Source organism: Pan troglodytes, chromosome 4 (genome assembly GCF_028858775.2).
Source record: "Pan troglodytes isolate AG18354 chromosome 4, NHGRI_mPanTro3-v2.0_pri, whole genome shotgun sequence".
Taxonomy (NCBI): domain Eukaryota; kingdom Metazoa; phylum Chordata; class Mammalia; order Primates; family Hominidae; genus Pan; species Pan troglodytes.
In genome coordinates, this window is record NC_072402.2 from 40,466,812 (window position 1) to 40,490,379 (window position 23,568).

The 23,568-nt window shown below is 36.8% G+C and overlaps 1 protein-coding gene across 26 annotated transcripts in view; it reads right to left on the minus strand.

Annotated features, from left to right (window-relative positions):
* The window catches only part of POLK (DNA polymerase kappa), an 89,579-nt gene that overhangs the window by 28,847 nt on the left and 37,164 nt on the right, over nucleotides 1–23,568 (minus strand). For all 26 annotated transcript variants that reach the window (XM_063810351.1, XM_063810350.1, XM_001149179.8 and 23 more), the window contains 2 exons: nucleotides 19,920–20,039; nucleotides 3,029–3,181 (listed from right to left, as the gene is read on the minus strand). In XM_063810351.1, coding sequence (XP_063666421.1) covers nucleotides 3,029–3,181; nucleotides 19,920–20,039 — 273 coding nt within the window. The remainder of the gene's footprint in view (nucleotides 1–3,028; nucleotides 3,182–19,919; nucleotides 20,040–23,568) is intronic.

The window sequence follows — 23,568 nt, forward strand, 5'->3', positions numbered from 1 at the left end:
CATAAAATAATAGTATAGTACAAATAGTATAGATGTTACATTATAGAAAGTAATAGTATAGTATAATAGTAAACTTTTGGAATTTGCTCTATTTGGGATTTTGGAAACTTTTCATCTAGAACAAAAATAAAAGGTCTACTATGTGGTCAGCCAAATTAAGTCTCCAAAATGAAGTGATTAAAGCTTAAAATAAGTTTAGAAATTAAGGTTTTTCTTAAGGCTTAATTATCTTTTTTGCTGAAAACATTTTGACTAGGAGATGGAACTACAAAAGTATGAGAGTAAAAAGGAGAATATTGCTTATTAAATCCTGTTGGTGATGATATCTGATGAAAGTCTATGTGAACATGGTAGACCACAGTACTATTTATAAAACAAATTTTATCACAAATTAAATCCTTATTTAGAATCTCAAGTGAAATTTCAAAGAAATGCAAAACAGAAACAAATGAAGGGATTATTTCAGAATAATATGAATTTTCGTCTAATGATTTTCAAATGGCACTTAAAACATCTTGATAGTACTCAGAACTATACTAATCCTTGGTCAGTGTTCTGGAACAGAAAATGTGGATAGCACTAGAAACAAAACCAATGGTTTAGTAAATAAGTTTAATATAATTGACATAAAAGCTAGATCTATAGTAGAGGACAAACAAACTTTTAAATAAGAATTTCTCTAACTTTTAGATTTGTGGTATATTGTAGATCACAGCCACAATACTTTACAAGTTACTCTTATCAAAAGTGGGTTCTAGTTCCTCATGCCACGTGACTTGCCTTGATAAAAATAATGTGAAGGAAGTGACACTGAGTTCTGAAACCTAGGCTTTTGCTTTTTGTAATCCAGCAACCATTGTAAATATTTTGGGGTAGATTACTAAATGTTGAAGCAACAATGGAGAGGAGAAAGTTCTGAAGCTGGAATCCATTCCAATCTCCTCAGTCGAAGTGCCAGACCTGTGAATGAAGCCACCTTGGATTTTTTAGCCTCAGTTAAATTGCCCTAGCCAACTCCAGGTAGAGCAAGGTTGAGCCATCGCCATCGCACTCTGCTCAAATTACAGAATCATGAGCAAATAAATTTTGGCTGTCCACTAAATACTGGGGGAGGCTGTTATGCAGCAATAGGTAACTGCTGTAGGATCTCAGTTGCAACTCTCAGTGCCAAGTTAGAACATTTCAAAAATCCATCAAATTCGCCAAAAAAGAATTCTATCAGTGGGAATAATCAAACAATCACTCCCATTAATTTGTAGATATACTTTCATATGTTTAATAGGACAAAAAGTTATGCTTAGTAGAAGGGAAAACTATTTGTTCAACATACAAAAGGGGTAATCTTTGTTTAAATATAACAATAATTTTGAATTTAGAAACAATAACTGATTTTTAGGAGGACAGAAACTGTAGGAAAGAAAATATTTTGTAGATTTCAAAAGCAGTTGGTTTAGCTTTAACATGGCTACAGCAAGTTTGTATGTATACACATACATAAACATACATAAATTTATGGTGTTATATCTTAATAAAATTAAATATATTTTTTGAAATATTTATTGATGATTTGTAGGAAAGGGGAGTTTCCTTTCAAAAAACACTGTTTTGGAATCAGACTTATCAGCTGCCTGCATACTCACAGAGGCAGAGATAAAAAAACAAACAGATTATAGTTTTATAATAAAATAATCACTCAGTAAGAATTAGTTTTGTAGCTATCTAAGGCATGAGAAGGAGTTAGGAACAGGGAAGAACTCTTCTTGTTTATCTAATACTTTTAAAATATTATCTCATCTATTTTAGTTGCTACTTTTAATTTCCAACACACTTTCAGCCACACATAGCTATCCTGATTCTTCTAAGGTTAGAGTGGTAAAAAGGAAGAGCAACTCAGTAATCAGAAAAGCAAAAGTTCTAAGTCATGGGAAAAACAATTTAACTGCATTCTAAATGTACTCTATTAACGAAGTATGTTATTCCAGAACTAGGGTTGGCAAACCTTTTCTTTTCTGTGGAAGTCCAGATAGTAATCATTTTAGGCTTTGCAGATCACTTAATTATTGAACTCTGCTCTTTTAGTGCAACAATAGTAATAAATAAATGGGTGTGACTTTGTTGCAATAAAAAGCTGGATTTGGCCTGCAGACCAGTTTGAAAATCTCTATTAATACTTTAGAATAACATTTCCTTTTCTTTCTTCTTCAACTCTCTTTAACTAGAACAGTTACTTATGGAAAAATTTAATTTGCCATGGAAATTATTAGGTTTGTAACTTTGGGCAAGTTATTAAACATCTCTCTGAGTTTTCTTTTTTGCCAAATGGAAATAAAAACTAGTACCTTAAAGCAGCAGTTCCTAACCTTTTTGGCACCAGAGACTGGTTTCGTGGAAGACAATTTTTCCACGGACTGGTGGCGTGATAGTTTTGAGATGATTCAAGCACGTCACATTTATTGTGCACTTTATTCCTATTATAATTACATTGTAATATATAATGAAATAATTACACAACTCACCATAATGTAGAATCAATGGGAGCCCTAAGCTTGTTTTCCTGCAATTAGACAATCCCATCTGGGGGTGATGGGAGACAGTGACAGATCATCAGGCATTTGATTCTCATAATGAGTATGTAACCTGGATCCCTCACATGTGCAGTTCACAATAGAGTTTGCACTCCTATGAGAATCTAATGCCACAACTGATCTGACAGAGCTCGGGCATACTGCAAGTGATGGGAAGTGGTTGTAAATACAGACGAAGCTTCGTTTGCTTGCCTGACGCTCACCTCCTGTTGTGAGGCCCAGTTCCTAACAGACCATGGACCAATACCAATCTGTGAACTGGGGGTTGGGGTCCCCTGCCTTAAAATATGTTGAAAGGATTCAGTAATTGAGTCATATATAAGGCACCCAGAAAAATACTCAGCAAACTGGTAGACCTCAATAAAGAATTCCACCTTCATGAAACAGTAAAGCTTACTTGAGTATGTTATAAAATTTCCTTTTTGTATTTGATCTTTACTTACCAGCATACTCATTGATCCTACAGCAATGGGTTTATCCTTCAATTCTGGATTGTCCCTCATTTCTACAGCTGCATAGAAAGCATCCATGTCAATGTGCACTATGGTATTGCTCAAATTTCGGCTCTGTTCTAATTCCATTGCAAATCTGTCAACCTTAATTTTTTAAAAAAGTTAACATACTTTTAGACAACATAATATTGAAACACCATTAACCACAACATTAATCTTAATTTATTAAGTGTCTATCAGTCTCTGTCCACACACCCATTCATCCATCCATCCATCCATTCATCCATCCACCCATCCACTTACTTATGGGTGTGTATTTTGTTGTTCATGGGTGTTTATGGGTTTATATTTTATTATTGTTTATAAGTGTTTATCTACGTATATTTTATTGTTTTTTAAATTAAAATTGGTAATTGCTTTTATTTTCATAGAGACAGCCTATCCTCAAATATAATTCCCTACTAACCCTTTCATCTCTCCATACCCTTAGGCACATAACAGGAACTTAATATTTAATGAATGAATGATCTAATCCAACTGCTTTTATCAAATGATTCTACTGCTTTATAAATTTGGAGTCCAACTCACTATAACTAAAAGCTTCAATGTAAGTAAAATAAACAACTGACATTTGATTCATAATAATAATGTCTTAAAAAAGCAACAAAGGAAATATACAACAAAAGATAGCACCTCTTTGGCATATGATGTTTATGCTGAACAGGAAGGTACAACTGAAGATACTGTAGCATAATGTAAATGTTCCTCTGTAGAATTGCTTTTATAATGTTAAAATTTGATGTTAATCTATACAAGTAAAATTTAAAACCCAAGCTGTAATTTATTCTTCATGAACTTTAATATATATGTCAAATACAATAGTGAAGATTCTTAATCTTTAAAGAATTTTAGTTTCTTCAGAGAAAACTAACAACTTAGTTTTACAACAAGAAAGAAATGAAAGGGGGTAGAAATAAACAAAGGAAGCAAGTAAGAAAAGTGATTTTGCAGCAGACATACTCATTTCTAACTTCCATTTTTGTGGCCGGCCTCCACTATCAAGGCAAGAAAGGCTAAATACTCACTTTCCCAGCTTACCCTGCAGCTGGAGGTGGCTGTGTAATAGTTGTGATCTATGCAACATAGGGAAGTTACCAAGACCATTAAAGTAAAAATCATAAGAAAGCTATTAAATAAGCTGGAAAACATACAGAACATAGAACAGTACCTGGTACATGGCACAAGTTCAATAAATACATCTATTACTAAAAGGATCAATGGATAGCTGCATAATAAAACATTAAAAACTGAGAGAAAAACAGCCAGCAATGAGCAAGTGGGGTCATCTATGGAACGTGGAGTTCCCTCTAGCAAGTTTTCTCAAAGGTGGAGAGCTATAGGTGTATATGTGGCTTTTTCCCTCATGTTGGACTCCAGCTTTGCCTCCACTCTGCAGAATTTTTTTTATGTCCTTCCTTCTTAGTCTTACTGTGACACTAGCTGCCCACTAGTCGCAGGTTAAAACTATAACTCCTCTTTTAGAAGCAATCACCCTGACTCATGTTTGTCTACAGGAGGTACAGTGAAATCTGTAGGAGGCTTCCCCTTGTTTAGGCTACAGCTCACTGAATGACCTGGGTTGCTCTATGCCTTCCTCAGGCTGTTCCTCTGTCTAGAGTGCCTTTCCAAGCTCTGTCACAAGCCTTCAAGGATCAGCTGAAATATCTCTTCGTATCTTAATGGAATGTCTGTCCTCTGTGCCACAGAATTTAATGTTCCTTGCTTTCCTGCTCTTGCATGGCACTTACTGTATTAGATACTAAATTGTCAGTTCCTTCAGGAGAAAGACCTTATCTGATTTCAAATTATTTTCTCACAAGAGAGACAGGGAGGGGAGACTAGAAGGAGAAAAATAATGAATTTATAGCAGTATATTAAAGTTGGTTTAAAAAGTGAAAGGAGTACTAGTAGAAAAATCTTGAAGAAGGCTAACTTCTTACAGTAAAATCCCATACCTAATAAATGGAACCTTTCAATATTACCAAAATTTAACATGCTAATTAAAACCTACTTCTTTTAGTACCTCAATTCTGAACCAGAGAATAGCACCATGACCACATATAAACAAATTATGGAGATTAACAAAAACAAATGTAAACTAAAAACTACTCTATTTTAATCCAGAAAATATACCTAAGAAATAACAGTCAAATGAGAATAAGAAAGTGGGATCTGAAATACTTGGACATGGAATCATCTAGAAAAGAAAAAGATAATAAATAGAAAGCAAGTCAAATGGGAAAAAATTCTCCTCAGACTCATATATTAATGCTATAATAATGTCTTCAGCAAGCTATTCTCTTTTTTTGTGCTTAAAGCAAGTGTAGTTGCCAAAAGGAAACCTCTCCACTGCATGACTCATACATTCCACTTTCCTTTACTATCTCTCATTAGTCACCCTTGTCTGAACTCTTTTCTTTCTACATCAACCAGATGCATGCCACTACTGCTTTTAAAAGTTTCTTCAACTGAAATCTCCATTCATATTGTCCTTTCTTCCATTTTCCAATGACTTTCAAGTTCTGATCTGAGTCTCCAACATGCACGTTGTTCCTTTTGCTACTGCTCAAAACTGGTGTGTGTCACACTCGTTAAAAATAACGGCTTTGGGGATTCCCGGGTAAGATGGCTGCAGCTCCCAGTGAGACCAAGGCAGAAGGCAGGTGATTTCTGCATTTCCAACTGAGGTACCCGGCTCACCTCACTGGGACTGATTAGAAAGTGGGTGCAGGCCACGAAAGGCTAGGAGAAGCAGGGTGGGGTGTCACCTCACCTGGGAAGCACAAGGGATCTGGGAACTCCCTCCCCTAGCCAAGGGAAGCCGTGAGGGACTGTGCCGTTGGTGAGGGACAGTGCTATCCAGCCTAGATATTACGCTTTTCCCACTGTCTTCACAACCTGGAGACCAGGAGATTTCACGGGGTGCCTACACAACCAGGGCCCTGGGTTTCAAGCACAAAACTGGGCGGCCATTTGGGCAGACACTGAGCTAGCTGCAGGAGTTTTTTTTCATACCCCAGTGGTGCCTGAACGCCAGAGAGACAGAACCGTTCATTCCCTGGGAAACGGGGCTGAAGCCAGGGAGCTGAGTGGTCTGGCTCAGCGGATCCCACGCCCACGGAGCCCAGCAAGCTAAGACCCACTGGCTTGAAATTCTCGCTGCTGGCAGAGCAGTCTGAAGTTGACCTGGGACACTCCAGCTTGGTGAAGGGAGGTGCGTCATCCATTACTGAGGCCTGAGTAGGTGGTTTTCCCCTCACAGTGTAAACAAACCCAGTGGGAAGTTCGAACTGGGTGGAACCCACCACAGCTTGGCAAGGCCACTGTAGCCAGACTGCCTTCCTAGATTCCTCCTCTCTGGGCAGGGCATCTCTGAAAGAAAGGCTGCAACCCCAGTCAGGGGCTTATTGATAAAACTCCCATCTCCCTAGGACAGAGCACCTGGGGAAAGGGGCAGTTGTGGGCACAGCTTCAGCAGACTTAAACATTCCTGCCTGCTGGCTCTGAAGAGAGCAGCGGATCACCCAGCACAGCGCTCAAGCTCTGCTAAGGAACAGACTGCCTCCTCAAGTGGGTGCCTGACCCCAATGCCTCCTGATGGCAGGGGTTGACAGACACCTCATACAGGAGAGCTCCAGCTGGCATCTGATGGTGCCCCTCTGGGATGAAGCTTCCAGAGGAAGGAAGAGGCAGCAATCTTTGCTGTTCTGCAGCCTCCACTGGTGATACCCAGGCAAACAGGGTCTGGAGTAGACCTCCAGCAAACTCCAGCAGAACTTCAGAAGAGGGTCCTGCTAGAAGGAAAAATAACAAACAGAAAGCAACAGCATCAACATCAACAAAGAGGATAACCACGCAAAAACGCCATTCAAAGGTTACCAACATCAAACACTAAAGGTAGATAAATCCACAAAGATGAGGAAAAAACAGTGCAAAAAGGCTGAAAATTCCAAATAACAGAACACCTCTGTTCCTCCAAAGAATCACAACTTCATGCCAGCAAGGGAACAAAACTGGATGGAGAATGAGTTTGACAAATTGACAGAAGTAGGCTTCAGAAGGTGGGCAATAACAAAGTCCTCCGAGCTAAAGGAGCATATTCTAACCCAACACAAGGAAGCTAAGAACCTTGATAAAAGGTTACAGGAACTGCTAACTAGAATAACCAGTTTAGAGAAGAACATAAATGACCTGATGGAGCTGAAAAACACAGCACAAGAACTTCGTGAAGCATACACAAGTATCAATAGCTGAATTGATCAAGCGGAAGAAAGGATATCAGAGACTGAAGATCAACTTAATGAAATAAAACATGAAGACAAGGTTAGAGAAAAAAGAATAAAAGGAACGAACAAAGCCTCTTAGAAATATGGGACTATGTGAAAAGACCAAACCTACGTTTGATTGGTGAAACTAAAACTGACAAGAAGAATGGAACCAAGTTGGAAAACACTCTTCAGGATATTATCCAGGAGAGCTTCCCCAACCTAGCAAGAAACGCCAACACTCAAATTCAGGAAATACAAAGAAAAACACAAGATACTCCTCGAGAAGAGCAACCCCCAAGACACATAATCATCAGATTCACCAAGGTTGAAATGAAGGAAAAAATGTTAAGGGCAGCCAGAGAGAAAGGTCAGGTTACAAAGGGAAGTCCATCAGAATAACGGCAGATCTCTCTGCAGAAACCCTACAAGCCAGAACAGAGTGGGGGCCAACATTCAACATTCTTAAAGAATTTTCAACCCAGAATTTCATATCCAGCTAAATTAAGCTTCATAAGTGAAGGAGAAATAAAATCCTTTACAGACAAGCAAATGCTGAGGAATTCTGTCACCACCAGGCCTGCCTTACAAGAGCTCCTGAAGGAAGCACTGAATATGGAAAGGAAAAACCGGTACCAGGCACTGCAAAAGCATACCAAAATGTAAAGACCACTGACACCTGAAGAACCTGTATCAACTAATGGGCAAAATAACCAGCTAGCATCATTATGACAGGATCAAAATAAATGCCCCAATTAAAAGACACAGACTGGCAAACTGGATAAAGAGTCAAGACCCATCAGTGTGCTCTATTCAGGAGACCCATCCCATGTGCAAAGACACACATCAGCTCAAAATAAAGACATGGAGGAAGATTTACCAAACAAAAAAGAAAGGAAAGAAAGAAAAGAAAGAAAGAAAGAAAGAAAGAAAGAAAGAAAGAAAGAAAGAAAGAAAAAAAAGCAGGGGTTGCAATCCCAGTCTCCGATAAAACAGATTTTAAACCAACAAAGATGAAAAGAGACAAAGAAGGGCATTACATAATGGTAAAGGGATCAATGTAACAAGAAGAGCTAACTATCCTAAACATATATGCACCCAATGCAGTAGCACCCAGATTCATAAAGCAAGTTCTTAGAGACCTACAAAGAGACTTAGACTCCCACACAATAACAGTGGGAGACTTCAACACCCCATTGTCAACATTAGACAGATCAACGAGACAGAAAATTAACATGGATATTCAGGATTTGAACTCAGCTCTGGACCAAGCAGACCTAATAGACATCTACAGAACTTTCCACCCCAAATCAACAGGATATACATTCTTCTCAGCAACACATCGCAATTATTCTAAAATTGACCACATAATTGGAAGTAAAACACTCCTCAGCAAATGCAAAAGAACAGAAATCATAACAGTCTCTCAGACCACAGCGCAATCAAATTAGAACTCAGGATTAAGAAACTCCCTCAAAATTGCACAACTACGTGGAAACTGAACAACCTGCTCATGAATGACTCCTGGATAAATATGAAATTAAGGCAGAAATAAGTAAGTTCTTTGAAACCAATGAGAGAACAAAGACACAATGTACCAGAATCTCTGGGACACAGCTAAAGCAGTGTTTAGAGGTAAATTTATAGCACTAAATGCCCATAGGAGAAAGCAGGAACGATCTAAAATCAACACCCTAACATCACAATTAAAATAATTAGAAAAGCAAGAGCAAACAAATTCAAAAGCTAGCAGAAGACAAGAAATAACTGAGATCAGAGCAGAACTGAAGGAGATAGAGACACGAAAATCCCTTAAAAAAATCAATGAGTTCAGGAGCTGGTTTTTTTGAAAAGATTAACAAAATAAGCAGACTGCTAGCCAGACTACCAACCAAAAAAAAGTCCAGGACCAGACAGATTCACAGCCAGATACGCTGGCTCACGTCTGTAATCCCAGCACTTTGGGAGGCTGAAGTGGGCAGATCACCTGCAGTTGGGAGTTCAAGACCAGCCTGACCAACATGGAGAAACCCCACCTCTACTAAAAACACAACAATTCACAGCTGAATTCTACCAGAGGTACAAAGAGGAGCTGGTACCATTCCTTCTAAAACTATTCCAAACAACAGAAAAAGAGGGACTCCCCGCTAACTCATTTTATGAGGCCAGCATCATCCTGATACCAAAACCTGAGAGAGACACAACAACAACAAAAAAATTTCAGGCCAATATCCCTGATGAACATCAATGCGAAAATCCTCAATAAAATACTGGCAAACCGAATCCAGCAGTACATTAAAAAGCTTATCCACCGCGATCAAGTCAGCTTCATCCCTGGGAGGCAAGGCTGGTTCAACATATGCAATTCAATAAACGTAATCCATCACATAAACAGAACCAATGACAAAAACTACATGATTATCTCAATAGATGCAGAAAAGACCTTGGATAAAATTCAACACCCCTTCATGCTAAAAACTCTCAATAAACTAGGTATTGATGGAACGTATCTCAAAATAATAAGAGCTATTTATTACAAACCCACAGCCAATATCATACTGAATGGACAAAAGCTGGAAGCATTCCCTTTGAAAACCAGCACTAGACAAGGATGTCCTCTCTCACCACTCCTATTCAACATAGTATTGGAAGTTCTGGTCAGGGCAATCAGGCAAGAGAAAGAAATAAAGGGTATTCAATTAGGAAGAGAGGGAGTCAAATTATCTCTGTTTGCAGGTGACATGATTGTATATTTAGAAAACCCCATTGTCTCAGCCCAAAAACTCCTTAAGCTGATAAGCAACTTCAGCAATGTCTCAGGATACCAAATCAATATGCAAAAATCACAAACTTTCCTATACACCAATAGACAAACAGAGAGCCAAATCATGAGTGAACTCTCACTCACAATTGCTACAAAGAGAATAAATAAAATACCTAGGAATACAAATTACAAGGGATGTGAAGGACCTCTTCAAGGAGAGCTACAAACCACTGCTCATGCAAATAAAAGAGGACACAAACAAATGGAAAAACATTCCATACTCATGGATAGGAAGAATCAATATGGTAAAAATGGCCATACTGCCCAAAGTAATTTATAGATTCAATGCTATTCCCATCAAGGTACCACTGACTTTGTTTACAGAATTAGAAAAAACTACTTTAAATTTCATATAGAACCAAAAAAAGAGCTTGTATAGCCAAGACAATCCTAAGCAAAAAGAACAAAGCTGGAGGCATCATGCTACCTGGCTTCAAACTATACCACAAAGCTATAGTAGCCAAAACAGCATGGTACTGGTAACAAAGCAGATATATAGACCAACAGAACAGAACAGAGGCCTCAGAAATAACACCACATATCTACAACCATCTGATCTTTGACAAACCTGACAAAAACAAGCAATGGGGAAAGGATTCCCTATTTAATAAATGGTGTTGGGAAAACTCACTAGCCATATTCAGAAAACTGAAACTGGACCCCTTCCTTACACCTTATACAACAATTAACTCAAGATGGATTAAAGACTTAAATATAAGACCTAAAACCATAAAAACCCTAGAGGAAAACCTAGGCGATACCATTCAGGACACAGGCATGGGCAAAGACTTCATGACTAAAACACTGAAAGCAATTGCAACAAAAGCCAAAATTGACAAATGGGATCTAATTAAACTAAAGAGCTTCTGCACAGCAGAATAAACTATCAGCAGAGTGAACAGGCAACCTACTGAATGGGAGAGAATTTTTGCAATCTATCCATCTGACAAACAGCTAATATCCAGAATCTACAAGGAACTTACACAAATCTACAAGAAAAAACCAAACAACCCCATCAAAAAGCAGGCAAAGGATATGAAGAGACACTTCAAAAGAAGACCTTTATGCAGCCAACAAACAAAAAAGCACATCATCAATGGTCATTAGAGAAACGCAAATAAAAACCACAATGAGATACCATCTCATACCAGTTAGAATGGTGATCATTAAAAAGTCAGGAAACAACAGATGCTGGAGAGGATGTGGAGAAATAGGAATGCTTTTACACTGTTGGTGGGAGTGTAAATTAGTTCAACCATTGTGGAAGACAGTGTGGCGATTCCTCAAGGATCTAGAACCAGAAATACCATTTGACCCAGCAATCCCATTACCAGTTATATACCCAAAAGATTATAAATCATTCTACTATAAAGACACATGTACATGTATGTTTACTGCAGCACTATTCACAATATCAGACTTGGAACCAACCCAAATGCCCATCAATGATAGACTGGATAAAGAAAATGTGGCACATATACATCATGGAATACTACGCAGCCATAAAAAATGAATTCATGTCCTTTGCAGGGACATAGATGAAGCTGGAAACCATCATTCTCAGCAAACTAACACAGAAACAGAAAACCAAACACTGCATGTTCTCACTCATAAATGGGAGTTGAACAATGAGACCATATGGGCACAGGAAGGGGAATATCACACAATGGGGCCTGTTGAGAGGTGGGGGGCAAGGGAAGGGATAGCATTAGTAGAAATACCTAATGTAGATGATGGGTTGATAGGTGCAGCAGACCACCATGGCACATGTATACCTATGTAACAAACCTGCACATTCTGCACATGTATCCCAGAACTTAAAGTATAATAATAAAACAAATTTTTTTAAAGAAACAAAAAATAGAATAACGGCTTTGGTTCGGGTCCTAGCACTGCAACTCATTAGTTACAGGACAGGGAGCAATTTAACCCCCTTCATGCTTACTTTCCTTATTTGTAAAGTGGTACTAAACCAACCTCAATAGGTTATTGAAAGAATTAAAAGAGACACCCATGTAATGCACCTATCTAGGGATACAATAAGGGCTTAATTATCTATAATTATAAAGTAGAAGTTACATTTATTGAGTATATGTGTCATATAATACGCTAAGTGCTTCCTATGTTAACTCATTTACTGGTCATAATTCTGAGATCATAATTATTGTTCCCATTTTATAGATGAAACTTAAGCTCAGTAAGAGTAAGTAATTTGCCCTAAGTCATAGAGCTAGTAAATGTTAGCACTAAACACTGAAACCAGGTTACTCTGAAGTCGGTTTTTGATTATGTTATGATGCTTCCCTATAATAGATTTTTTAAAGTCTGTAATGTTGAAATACACTCAAATCAAACTGTAATGGTATATTTTCCATCCATATTATGTCTTATTTTCTTTATAAATATCCCATTTCTATTACATTGAGGAGACTATTTCAGAAATAATGTGTTTTTTTGGTTTTGTTTTCTTAAATAAGTATTTCCCCAAGACTGTTGAATAAATTTAAGTTAATAAAATCAATTGTTGGCCAGCCCTAGTGGCTCATGCCTGTAACCCCTTTGGGAGGCTTAAGTGGAAGGGTAGCTTGAGGCCAGGAGTTTGAGACTGGCCTGGGCAATATAGCGAGATCCTGTCTCTACGAAAAATTTTAAAAATTAACTGGGTGTGAAAGTGTACACCTATAGTCCCCCCACTACTTGGGAGGCTGAGACGGGAGGACTGTTTGAGCCCAGTAGTTGGAGGTTGCAGTGAGCCATGACGGTACCACTGCACTCCAGCCTGGGTGACAGAGAGAGACCCTGTCTCTAAAAAAACAAAACAAAACAAAACAAAAAAACAAACCCCAAATCAATAAATTGCCAAAATGGTCAAAATGCACTGATTTGCTGTATAGCTGTCATGCAATGTAACATAAACATCTGTCTACTTGATTTATGAACACATGTTCTTATACAACAATTTGTCAGTTACAAAAATGACTGTGCTTTAAGAAGTCCACTGAGATTGGGAAAGGGTGGAGTTTACTTAGAGAGGTTCTGAACACCCTAGGGGTTCATGCCTGTAAAAGTTGCTAACCTCAGCTCGACTAGCAATAGTTCATACTATCATATCACACATAATAAAATCGAGTACTTGGAAATTTTAAGACTCTAAAATAGAACACATTTCCTACGAAAACAACTCTGTTCTCTCAGGCCTTCTTGACTCCTTAAACTTCCTCAATCTCCTCCCATTTATACAAATTCTTTTGGAGGAAGCTCAACAAATGAAACAATTTAACAATCAACATAAAACACGTTTCCTGCCATTCCTGTTGCAAAAGATGCCAGAGAGCCTCTGATGAAATAGTCAACCAAAACTGGAACAAAATCTTAAATTCTGCTATACAATGAAAGATACTTTCTATTCCTTCAGATTATTAGTATATTTAAGGATATGAGCTTTAAAAATAGTATGAATAGCTAACAGTTGTTAGCATCACTTATATACTGTATCATTAAAACTGTTAAATATATTTGTAGATTATAGATCAATAAAATGAAAATGTCCAGAAAGTACATTGCTTAAGGATTAATATCAATTTTAAAATAATATTACTGTGGATAGAACTGATTTTTTTAAAACCTTGATAAAATGATGCCTAAGTTTATTTGAAAGAAACATGCCTGAGAAATACAAAAAAAATTTTAAAGAAGAGTTACAAGCGAGAATATTAAACTATATTCCTACCGTTCAATAACTAAAACTGTATGGTACTGATACAGGAAAAGACTCAATTGATTAGAAGAGAGAGTCCAGAAATAAATCAAAGAACAATTGATAATTTTTTAATTTGGAAGTACTTCATTTCAACTCAGTGAAGAAAGGATTCATGATTCAATAAATGGAGTTGGGACAAGTGAATCACCACTTAGGGAAAATAATACTATGCAGGGGAAACATAACACCATTTAAGAAAAACATACTTCACACTTTACATCAAAACAAATTCCAAATTGACTAAAGATATGAGTATGCCAAGAGCTATAAAAATACTAAAAGAAGACATAGGCATGGTTATGAGGAATAATTTTCCAAGTACAATACCCAGACCAAAAAAAAAAAAAAAACAAAAATTATAAGAATATTGTTCCTGGAACTAGTAAGTGATAATAATCAGTTACAAGATATAAGGTTAATATACAAAAGTCAATCACTTTCCTGTATGCCATCAATGAACAAGCAAAATTTAAAATTTAAAACACATTACAGGCCCAACATGTTGGCTCACATCTGTAATCCCAGCACTTTGGGAGGCCGAGGCGGGTGGATCACTTGAGCTCAGGAGTTCAAGACCAGCCTGGCCAACATGGTGAAACCCTGTCTCAACTAAAAATACAAAAACTAGCCAGGCATGGCAGTGAGCATCTGTAATCCCAGCTACCGGGAAGTGGAGGCAGGAGAATTGCTTGAACCCAGGAAGAGGAAGATGCAGTGAGCTGAGGTCATCCCACTGTGCTGCAGCCTGGGTGACAGAGGGAGACTCTGTCTCAAAAACAAAACAAAACAAAACAAAACATAAAACACATTACAATTTATATTAAAACCTCCAAAAATGAAATACTTAGGAACAAGTGTAACAAAATATGTACAAGATCAACATGAGGAAAACTACAAAGTCTGAAGAAAGAAAGCAAAGAAGAACTAAATACGGTCTCTGGCCTACGATGGTTCAACTTAAGATTTTTCAACTTTATGAGGGGTTTATCTGGACATAATCCCACCATTAAGTCAGGGAATATCTGGACTTATGATGGTTTGACTTACAATTTTTCAACTGTATAATGGGTTTATCCAAATGTAACTCCATTGTAAACCAAGGAGCATCTTTAAATGGAGAGATATTCCATGTTCATGAACAGGAAGACTCTATTATCAAATGCCAGTTCTTCCCAACTTCATCTATACACTCAATGCAATCCTAGTCAAAATCCCAGCAAGCTATTTTGTGGATGTCAACAAACTGAGTCTAAAATTTATATGGAGAGGCAAAAGATCCAATTAGCCAACAAAATATTGTAGAAGAAGAACAAAACTGAAGGACTGAAACTACTTGACTTCAAGACTTACTATAAAGTTACAGTAATTAAGAGAGTGTGGTATTGGCAAAAGAATAGACAAATAGATCAATGAAACAGAATACAGGGCCCAGAAATAGACTCACATAAATACAGACAATTGGTCTTTGACAAAGGAGCAATGACTCAATAAAATGGAGAAGAGTTTCTTTCTTTTTTTTCTTTTCTTGAGACAGAGTCTCATTCTGTTGCCCAGGCTGGAATGCAGTGGTGCAATCACAGCTCACTGCCACCTCCACCTCCCAGGCCCAAACAATCTTCCCACCTCAGCCTCCCAAATAGCTAGGACCATGGGCCTGTGCCACCACCCCGAATTAATTTTTTCTATTTTTTGTAGAAGCAGGGTCTTGCTATGTTGCCTAGGCTGGTCCTGAACCCCTGGGCTCAAGCGATCTTCCCACCTTGGTCTCCCAAAGTGCTGGGATTACAGGCGTGAGCCGCCACACCTAGCAAGAAAAGAGTTTTTTAACAAATTGTGCTGGAACAATTGGATATCCTCATGTTAAAAAAAAAAAAAGAAAAAAAGATGAACTTATTTCCTCCACAAAAATGAACTCAAATGAATCACAGACCTAACTGTAAAATGCAAAACTATAAGATTCCTAGAAGATAACATAAGAGAAAATCTAGATGGACTTGGATTTGATGATGACTATTTAGATAAAATACCAAAGGCACAATCCATGAAAGAAAGAATTGATAAACTAGACTTCATTAAAATTAAAAATTTCTGCTCTGTGAAAGATACTGTCAATAGAATAAAAAGCCACAGGTTGGGAAACAATATTTGCAAAAGACATATCTGATACAGGTCTGTTGCCCAAAATACACGAAGAACTCTTAAAAACCAAAAATAAGAAAGCAAACAGCTTGATTATAAATGGTCAAGGACCTTAACAGACACCTCAACAAAGAACATATACAGATGGCAAATAAGCACATGAAAAGATGCTCCACATCATATGTCATCAGGGAAATGCAAATTAAAACAACGAGATACCACTATACACATATTAGAATAGCCAAAATTCACAATACTGACAACACCAAATGAGGGCAATGATATTTAGCAACAGGAATCCTCATTCATTGTTGGTGGGAAGACAAAATGGTATGGTCGCTTTGGAAGACAGTTTGGCAGTTTCTTATAAAGCTAAACATATTTTTATTTTACCATATTATCCAGCAATTGCGCTCCTTAGTATTTACCTAAAGGAGTTGAAAACTTATGTCTACACATAAGCCTGGCCATGGATATTTACAGCAGCTTTATTCATAATTCCCAAAACTTAGAAGCAACCAAAGTAAACTTTAGTAGGTAAATGGACAAATAGCTTGATAGCTCAATTATTTTATGTGCTGAATATTATTCAATTGTCTGTGGTATGGCTCACGCCTGTAATCCCAGAACTTTGGAAGGCTGAGGCAGGCGGATGACATGAGGCCAGGAGTTTCAGACCAGATTGGCCAACATGGTGAAACCCCGTCTCTACTAAAAAATGCAAAAATTAGCTGGGCATGGTGGTGGGCACTGGTTATCCCAGCTACTCGGGAGGCTTAACCCGGGAGGTGGAGGTTGCAGTGAGCCAAAATTGCACCACTGCACTCCAGCCTGGGCAACGAAGTGAGAGAGACTCCATCTCAAAAAAAAAAAATTGTCTGTGGTACACCCAGACAATTGAATAATATTCAGTACATAAAATAAATGAACTATTACGCCACGAAAAGACATGAAGGAAATGTAAATGCATACATTTACATTACACTGCATAAGTAAAAACAATCAGTCTGAAAAGGCTACATCCTGTATGATTCTAATATATGACATTCTGGAAAAGGGAAAACTATGGAGATAGTAAAAAGGTCAGTGATTGCCAGGGGTTAGTGGGGGAGGGAGGGATGAATAGATGGAGCACAGAGTATTTTTTTAGGGCAGGGAAACTACTCTGTATGATACTATAGTGGTGGATGCACCTCACTGTACATTTGTCTAAACCCACAGAATGTACACCACCAATATTGAACCCTAATGTAAACTATCAACTTTGGATGATAATGTTGTGTCAACGTAGATTCATAAACTGTAACAAATGTACCCCTCTGGTGGGGGATGTGATAGCAGGGGAGGCTATGCCTGTGGGGAGACAGGAGTATATGGAAAATCTTTGTACCTTTTATTCAATTTTGCTGTGAACCTAAAACTGCTTTGAAAAATAAGGTCTTTTTATACAGGCTTGTGTTTGTTCACTGCAGCACTATTCACAACAGCAAAGACATGGAATCAATCTAAATGCTCACCAATGATAGACTGGATAAAGAAAATTATGTACATATACACCATGGAATACTCTGTGGCAATAAAAAAGAATGAGATCATGTCTTTTGCAGGGACATGGATGGAGATGGAGGCCATTATCCCTAGTAACTAACAAAGGAACAGAAACCACATACCGCATGTTCTCACTTATAAGTGGGAGCTAAATCATGAAACCACATGGACACATACAGGGGAACAACATACACTGGGGCCTACTGGAGGGTGGAGGATGGGAGGAGGGAGAGGATCAGGAAGAATAACTAATGAGTGGTACTACGCTTAATGCCTGGGTGACAAAATAATCTGTACAACAAACCCCCACGATACCAGTTTATTTATATAACAAACCTGCACATGTACCCCTGAACTTAAAAGTTAAAAAAAATAAATTTTGAAGGGAAAGGAAGATATATATATATATATATATAATCTTTTTTTAAAAAAGTCACTGGATTTGATTACATAAACATTAAAAATTATATGGGAAAAACTACAAAATTAAAAGACAATATATTGGAAAAGTATTCATAACAAATGGCAAGAAAAAATCTCTAATATATTAAGACCTTATAAATCAAGATAAATAGATATAAACTCCCCCAGACATGTGGGCAAATAGCATTGCTTTAGGCTGCTGCTTGAACCCCAAAATCTATTCTTCCTTCCTTCCATAGTAATGGATTTTCAGCTGGGCACATGGCACCCAGCTAAAGTTATAGCTTCTCCTGCAGTTAGGTGTGGCCATGTAACTTAAATTCTTGCCAAAGAATGTCAGCTGAAGTAATGTGTGCAACTTCTTTTTCACTTGTTTAATAGCAAATTACTGTACTTGCCTTCAATATTTTCCCTTTCTTCCTTAACCAGGAGATGGAATATGGATGGAAAATAATTCACTTTTGTTAATTCAGGTAAGGATAACACCAGGGGATGATGGAACAATATGATTTAAAGAACCTGGGTCTCTAAATGATAATCAGCCACTCACCAGCTAGAACTACTCACTTATTATGTGAGAAAGAAAGCAGCTCTTATTTAAAATATTACATTTTTGGTCTCTTGTGCTAGCAACTTAGTGTATATACTCGCAAACAGAATAAAAGAGGAAATTCTCATAATAAGGAAATATTAATGGTTTATAACTATGTGAGAAAATCAATACTTTCATGTTGAAAATGTAAAATGATACCATCTTTGGTCAAAATAAAAGCACTAGAGTACAAAGATAAGAATGATAATCACAGGGTTGCGTATGAAATAAAAAACTGAAATCAAGGTGGGATATGGTAAATAAATTATGGTACCTCCACACAGTGGAATGCTGTGAAGCATTAAAAATGATGATATGACAAATAAATCATCTTTCATCATAATAGAAGACCACTTAAAAATTATCTTGTGCTCTGAGAAGGCATATGTATCAAAAAATCACACATCGTATAGTTTGATAAAGAAAACATAAAATTTATGATCTTTGAACTCTGTCACAAGAGAAGGATTTTGTAGCATATTAGATTAATCTAATTTTATTGTTACCTTATAGACTATAGAGCTCTGTTAACATTGGATCAGATTTTGATATAGAGCAAATTCCTCTTGCCATGACTTGTTTTACTATCAGAAATTTGACTGCTTTGAGTTGTCAGTCTACCACACAGTGCCCTGCAACTTGGATATTCCCAAACTTTTCTCCTGAAATAACTTTTAATAGAAGAGGAAACTTGGAGTATTTACTTCCCAAAGATCCTGGAGAAGGCAAAAACCTTCCAAGGTTTTAGAAGTCTTGTGTTTTGTCTTAAAAGTTCATGTACATTTGGCATTCTAATCTATAGTGTGACTTTTTATTTTACTATAACATGATTATGTTTTAAGTTACTCTCCAATTTAATTAGTTAACATATTCCTCAAATTTTTTTTGCAAAATCAGCATTGCAGAAAACATTCCACATTTATCCCGTGGCCTTTTCTAGCTGCGATGTATACAATAAAAAGAACATAGGCTTTGGATTAAATCCTAGTTCTGCTAACTACCTGTCCTATCAAGCTGGGCAAGTTACTCAACCTAATTAAGACTTCATTTACTCTTCTGTATAATAGAGGTGACAATGTCTATGTGTGGAGTCTTTATGTAAATGAGCAGAGCAACACTTAGCAAAGTATGTTCATTTGCTGAATATGTATGCTTTACGATATAATGAACATTTACATTTCATCTTGTTTTCAGTTATGACTTGACAATACATTTTAACTGTCAATTACTATTCTACCAGCTTCCACTTTATTTAACAATTTAATTAATACCTGTAATTGTGCTTTTCTTAGCTGTTGGCTGGTGATTTGAGCTTTTTGTTGCATCATATTTTCAATTCGTTGGTTGACTTGCTTTTCTTTCTTGAGCTCATTTCCATAAAATCTGGACCCCTATGGAGGAAAACAAAACAAAGCATAAGAAAAATGTCTGAAGGAAAGCATCACTGTAGTATAACCTGGTGGCTAAGAGCACATACTCAGGAAACAGAAGATTAAATTTAAAACTTAGCTCTACTACTTACTAGCTAGGTGACCCTAAAATTATTTAATCTTTCTACATCTCAGTTTCTTTATTTGTAAGATGAATTTATTAGTAGTTAACTAAATCACAGGATTGTTGTGAGCAGTACTTAGCACAGCACAAGCTCTCTGAGATGAATACAGGTTTGCATTCAGAAAAGAACAGTATGTCCTAGGTAGGATCCACAGTGGGTATCAAAGGCCTTAGTGGGTTGGATCATCAGTTATCTATTGCATTAAAAAATACTCCTTACAAGGTATTTTCAAATATTTAATGTTGTCATTAAAGAAAATGTAGAAAATAATTCAAAAAACTGCCCATCATTTCATCACTGAACATAGTGTCTATCCATTTATCTGGTTGATAGACATTTAGCTTATTTTCACTTTTTGGCTACAGTGAAGAATGCTATCATAAACATTTGTGGACAAGTTTTCATGTGGACATATGTTGTCATTTCTCTCAGGTATGTAACTAGGAGTAGGGTTTCTTTGACATATGGTACCTCTATACTCAACCTTTTGAGGAAATGCCAGTCTGTTTTCCAAAGTGGTTGAACCATTTTAAATCCCATCAGCAATGTAGGAGGGTTCCAATTTCTCCACATTCTTGCCAACATTTGTTACTGTGTCTTATTTATTATAGCTATTCTAAGCAATAGTAGCATGAATGGCATCTCTTTGTGGTTTTTAAATTTTTATTTCCCTGATGACTAATAATATTGAGCATCTTTTCATGTGCCTAGAGCCATTTGTATATCTTCTTTACTGAAATGTCTATTCACATCTTTTGACCATTTTTTGATTCGGTTGCTTGTCTTATTGAGTTGTAGACATTTTCTGTATATTCTGGATATAAGTCTTTTATCACATATGTGTTTTACAAATATTTTACCCAAGGCCATTGCTATCTTTTTCTTTTTTTTTTAAGAGGTTGGGGGGGGGGTCTCATTATGTTGCCCAGGCTGGTCTCAAACTCCTGATCCTCCTACCTCAGCCTTCCAAAGTGTTAGGATCACAGGTGTGAGCCAGCACACCTGACCTATCTTTTTATTTTTATTGCTGTCTTTTGAAGTGTAAACATTTTAAATTTTGATGAGGACCAATTAATCAACTTTCTTTTATTGATTGTTCTTCTAGTATCACATCTAAGAAATTTCTGCCTAACAGAAGGTCTCAGAGGCTTTCTCAAATTTTCTTCTAAAAGTTGTATTGTTTTGACTCTTTAAGTCTATTTTGAGTTAATTTTGTGTACGGCGTAAGGGTTTTGTTTTGTTTTTAAGAGACAGGGTCTCACTATGTTGCCCAGGCTGGTCTCAAACTCCTGGGCTCAAGTGATCCTCCTATCTCAGCCTACCAAAGTGCTGGGATTACAGGTGTGAGCCACTGTACCTGGCCCTTTTATTTATTTTTATTGCCTGACTGCACTGGTTAGAACTGTTAGGACTATGTTGAGTAGAAAAGGTGAGAGTGGACATTCTTGCCTTGTTCCTCATTTTAGGTAGAAAGTGTTCAGCCTTCCACCATAAAGTATGATGTACACTGTAGGTTTTTTTATAGATGCCCTTTACTAGATTGAGGAAGTACCCTTCTATTTCAAGTCTGTTAAGAGCTTTTAGCATGAATAGTGGTGGGATTTTATCAAATATGCTTTTTCTGAGTCTACTAAGATGATCGTGTGGTTTTTTGCCCTTTATTTTAATATGATGTATTACATTAATTGATTTTCAGATCTCTCTCTTTTTTTATCTTTTTCTGAGAAGGAGTCTTGCTCTGTTGCCCAGACTGGAGTGCAGTGGCGCGATCTCGGCTCACTGCAACCTCCACCTCCCGGATTCAAGCAATTCTCCTGTCTCAGCCTCCCGAGTAGCTGGGACTACAGGCATACGCCACCACGCCTGGCTTATTTTTATATTTTTAGTAGAGACGGGGTTTTACCATATTGGTCAGGCTGGTCTTGAACTCCTGACCTCTGGTGATCCACCCACCTCAGCCTCCCAAAGTGCTGGGGTCATAGGCATGAGCTTGGCCAATTTTTAGATCTTAAACCAACCTTGCTTTCCTAAGATAAATCCCATTTGGTTATGGTGCATAATCTCTTTGCTATATTGTTTAAATCAGTCCTCTAATATTTTGTTGAGGACTTTTGCATTCATAATGATGTATAACCTTGTGTTTGGCTTTGGTATCAGGGTGATACTGGCCTCATAGGAGTTGGGAAGTGTTCCATCCTTCTCTATTTTCTAGAAGAGCTTGTGGAATATTGGTATCATTTCTTCTTTAAATATTTGATAAAACTCACCAGAGAAGCCAAATGGCCTGGTCTTTTTTCTTTGATGGGGAGATTTTTAATTACTAATTTATTTCCTTATTATATAGGTCTATTTAGATTCTCTGTATCTTCTTGAGTCCATTTTGAAAAATTGTAAACTTCTAGAAATGTGTCCAATTTATTGGAATTTGTTTTAAAATACTCCTCCCTCCAAAAATCAGTAGGGGAAGGGTAAGATAGATAACTATATTTGCAAAAATGTTGGTAATTGTTGATGCTGGGTGATGATTATATGGGGATTTTTACTTTACTATTCTCTGTAATTTTCTACATATTTTAAATTTTCTGATAAGAGTTTTAAAAAAGTAAAAAGTAAATTGTATTGCTATGGAATAGTAACAATTAGAAAATTCCAATTTAAACAAGGTACCATTTATGATAAACTCACCTCATGCACTAGAGGAATATATATTATTCTATGTATTTTTATATACCAATCATGTGATATGTGCCAATTATATATGCACCTATATATTTTTGATATATATCACATAAAACTTATATGAAAGCAAAGCTTCAAGAATACTCAAGATATTCTTGAAAAAGAACAAAGTGTAAAAAAAAGAAATTGTGCTAGCAGATATCAAGGCTTATTATAAAGTATGATAATAAAAAAACATGTTGTTTACATACAAACAGGCAAATGATCCAGTGGAACAGAAGAGAAAGCACACCAGATCAGTAGGAAAAGAATGGACTATTTAATAAATTGTACTGGGTCACAGAGAATAGAGAGGGAGGATCAGATAGATAGGGACATCTAGGGTAACCTACATATTCTATTTCTTAACCTAAAAACTAGATTCATAGGTTTTATTTGTTTTATTCTTTTTGAACATTTTTATGATGAAAATATCAAAAAAGTCTCAGGAAAACGCAGGAAAAACATGAATACAATAAACACATATAAAACTATCACTCAGATTTAACAGCTGTTAACATTTTACTGTATATGCTTCATTACAAGTGAAACATTTTAAATTATAAATATCAAGATATTTAGCCATTCCACAGAAGATTTCGGTATGCATTTAAAAATAAGGCCATTTTCCCACTTCATCACAGTAA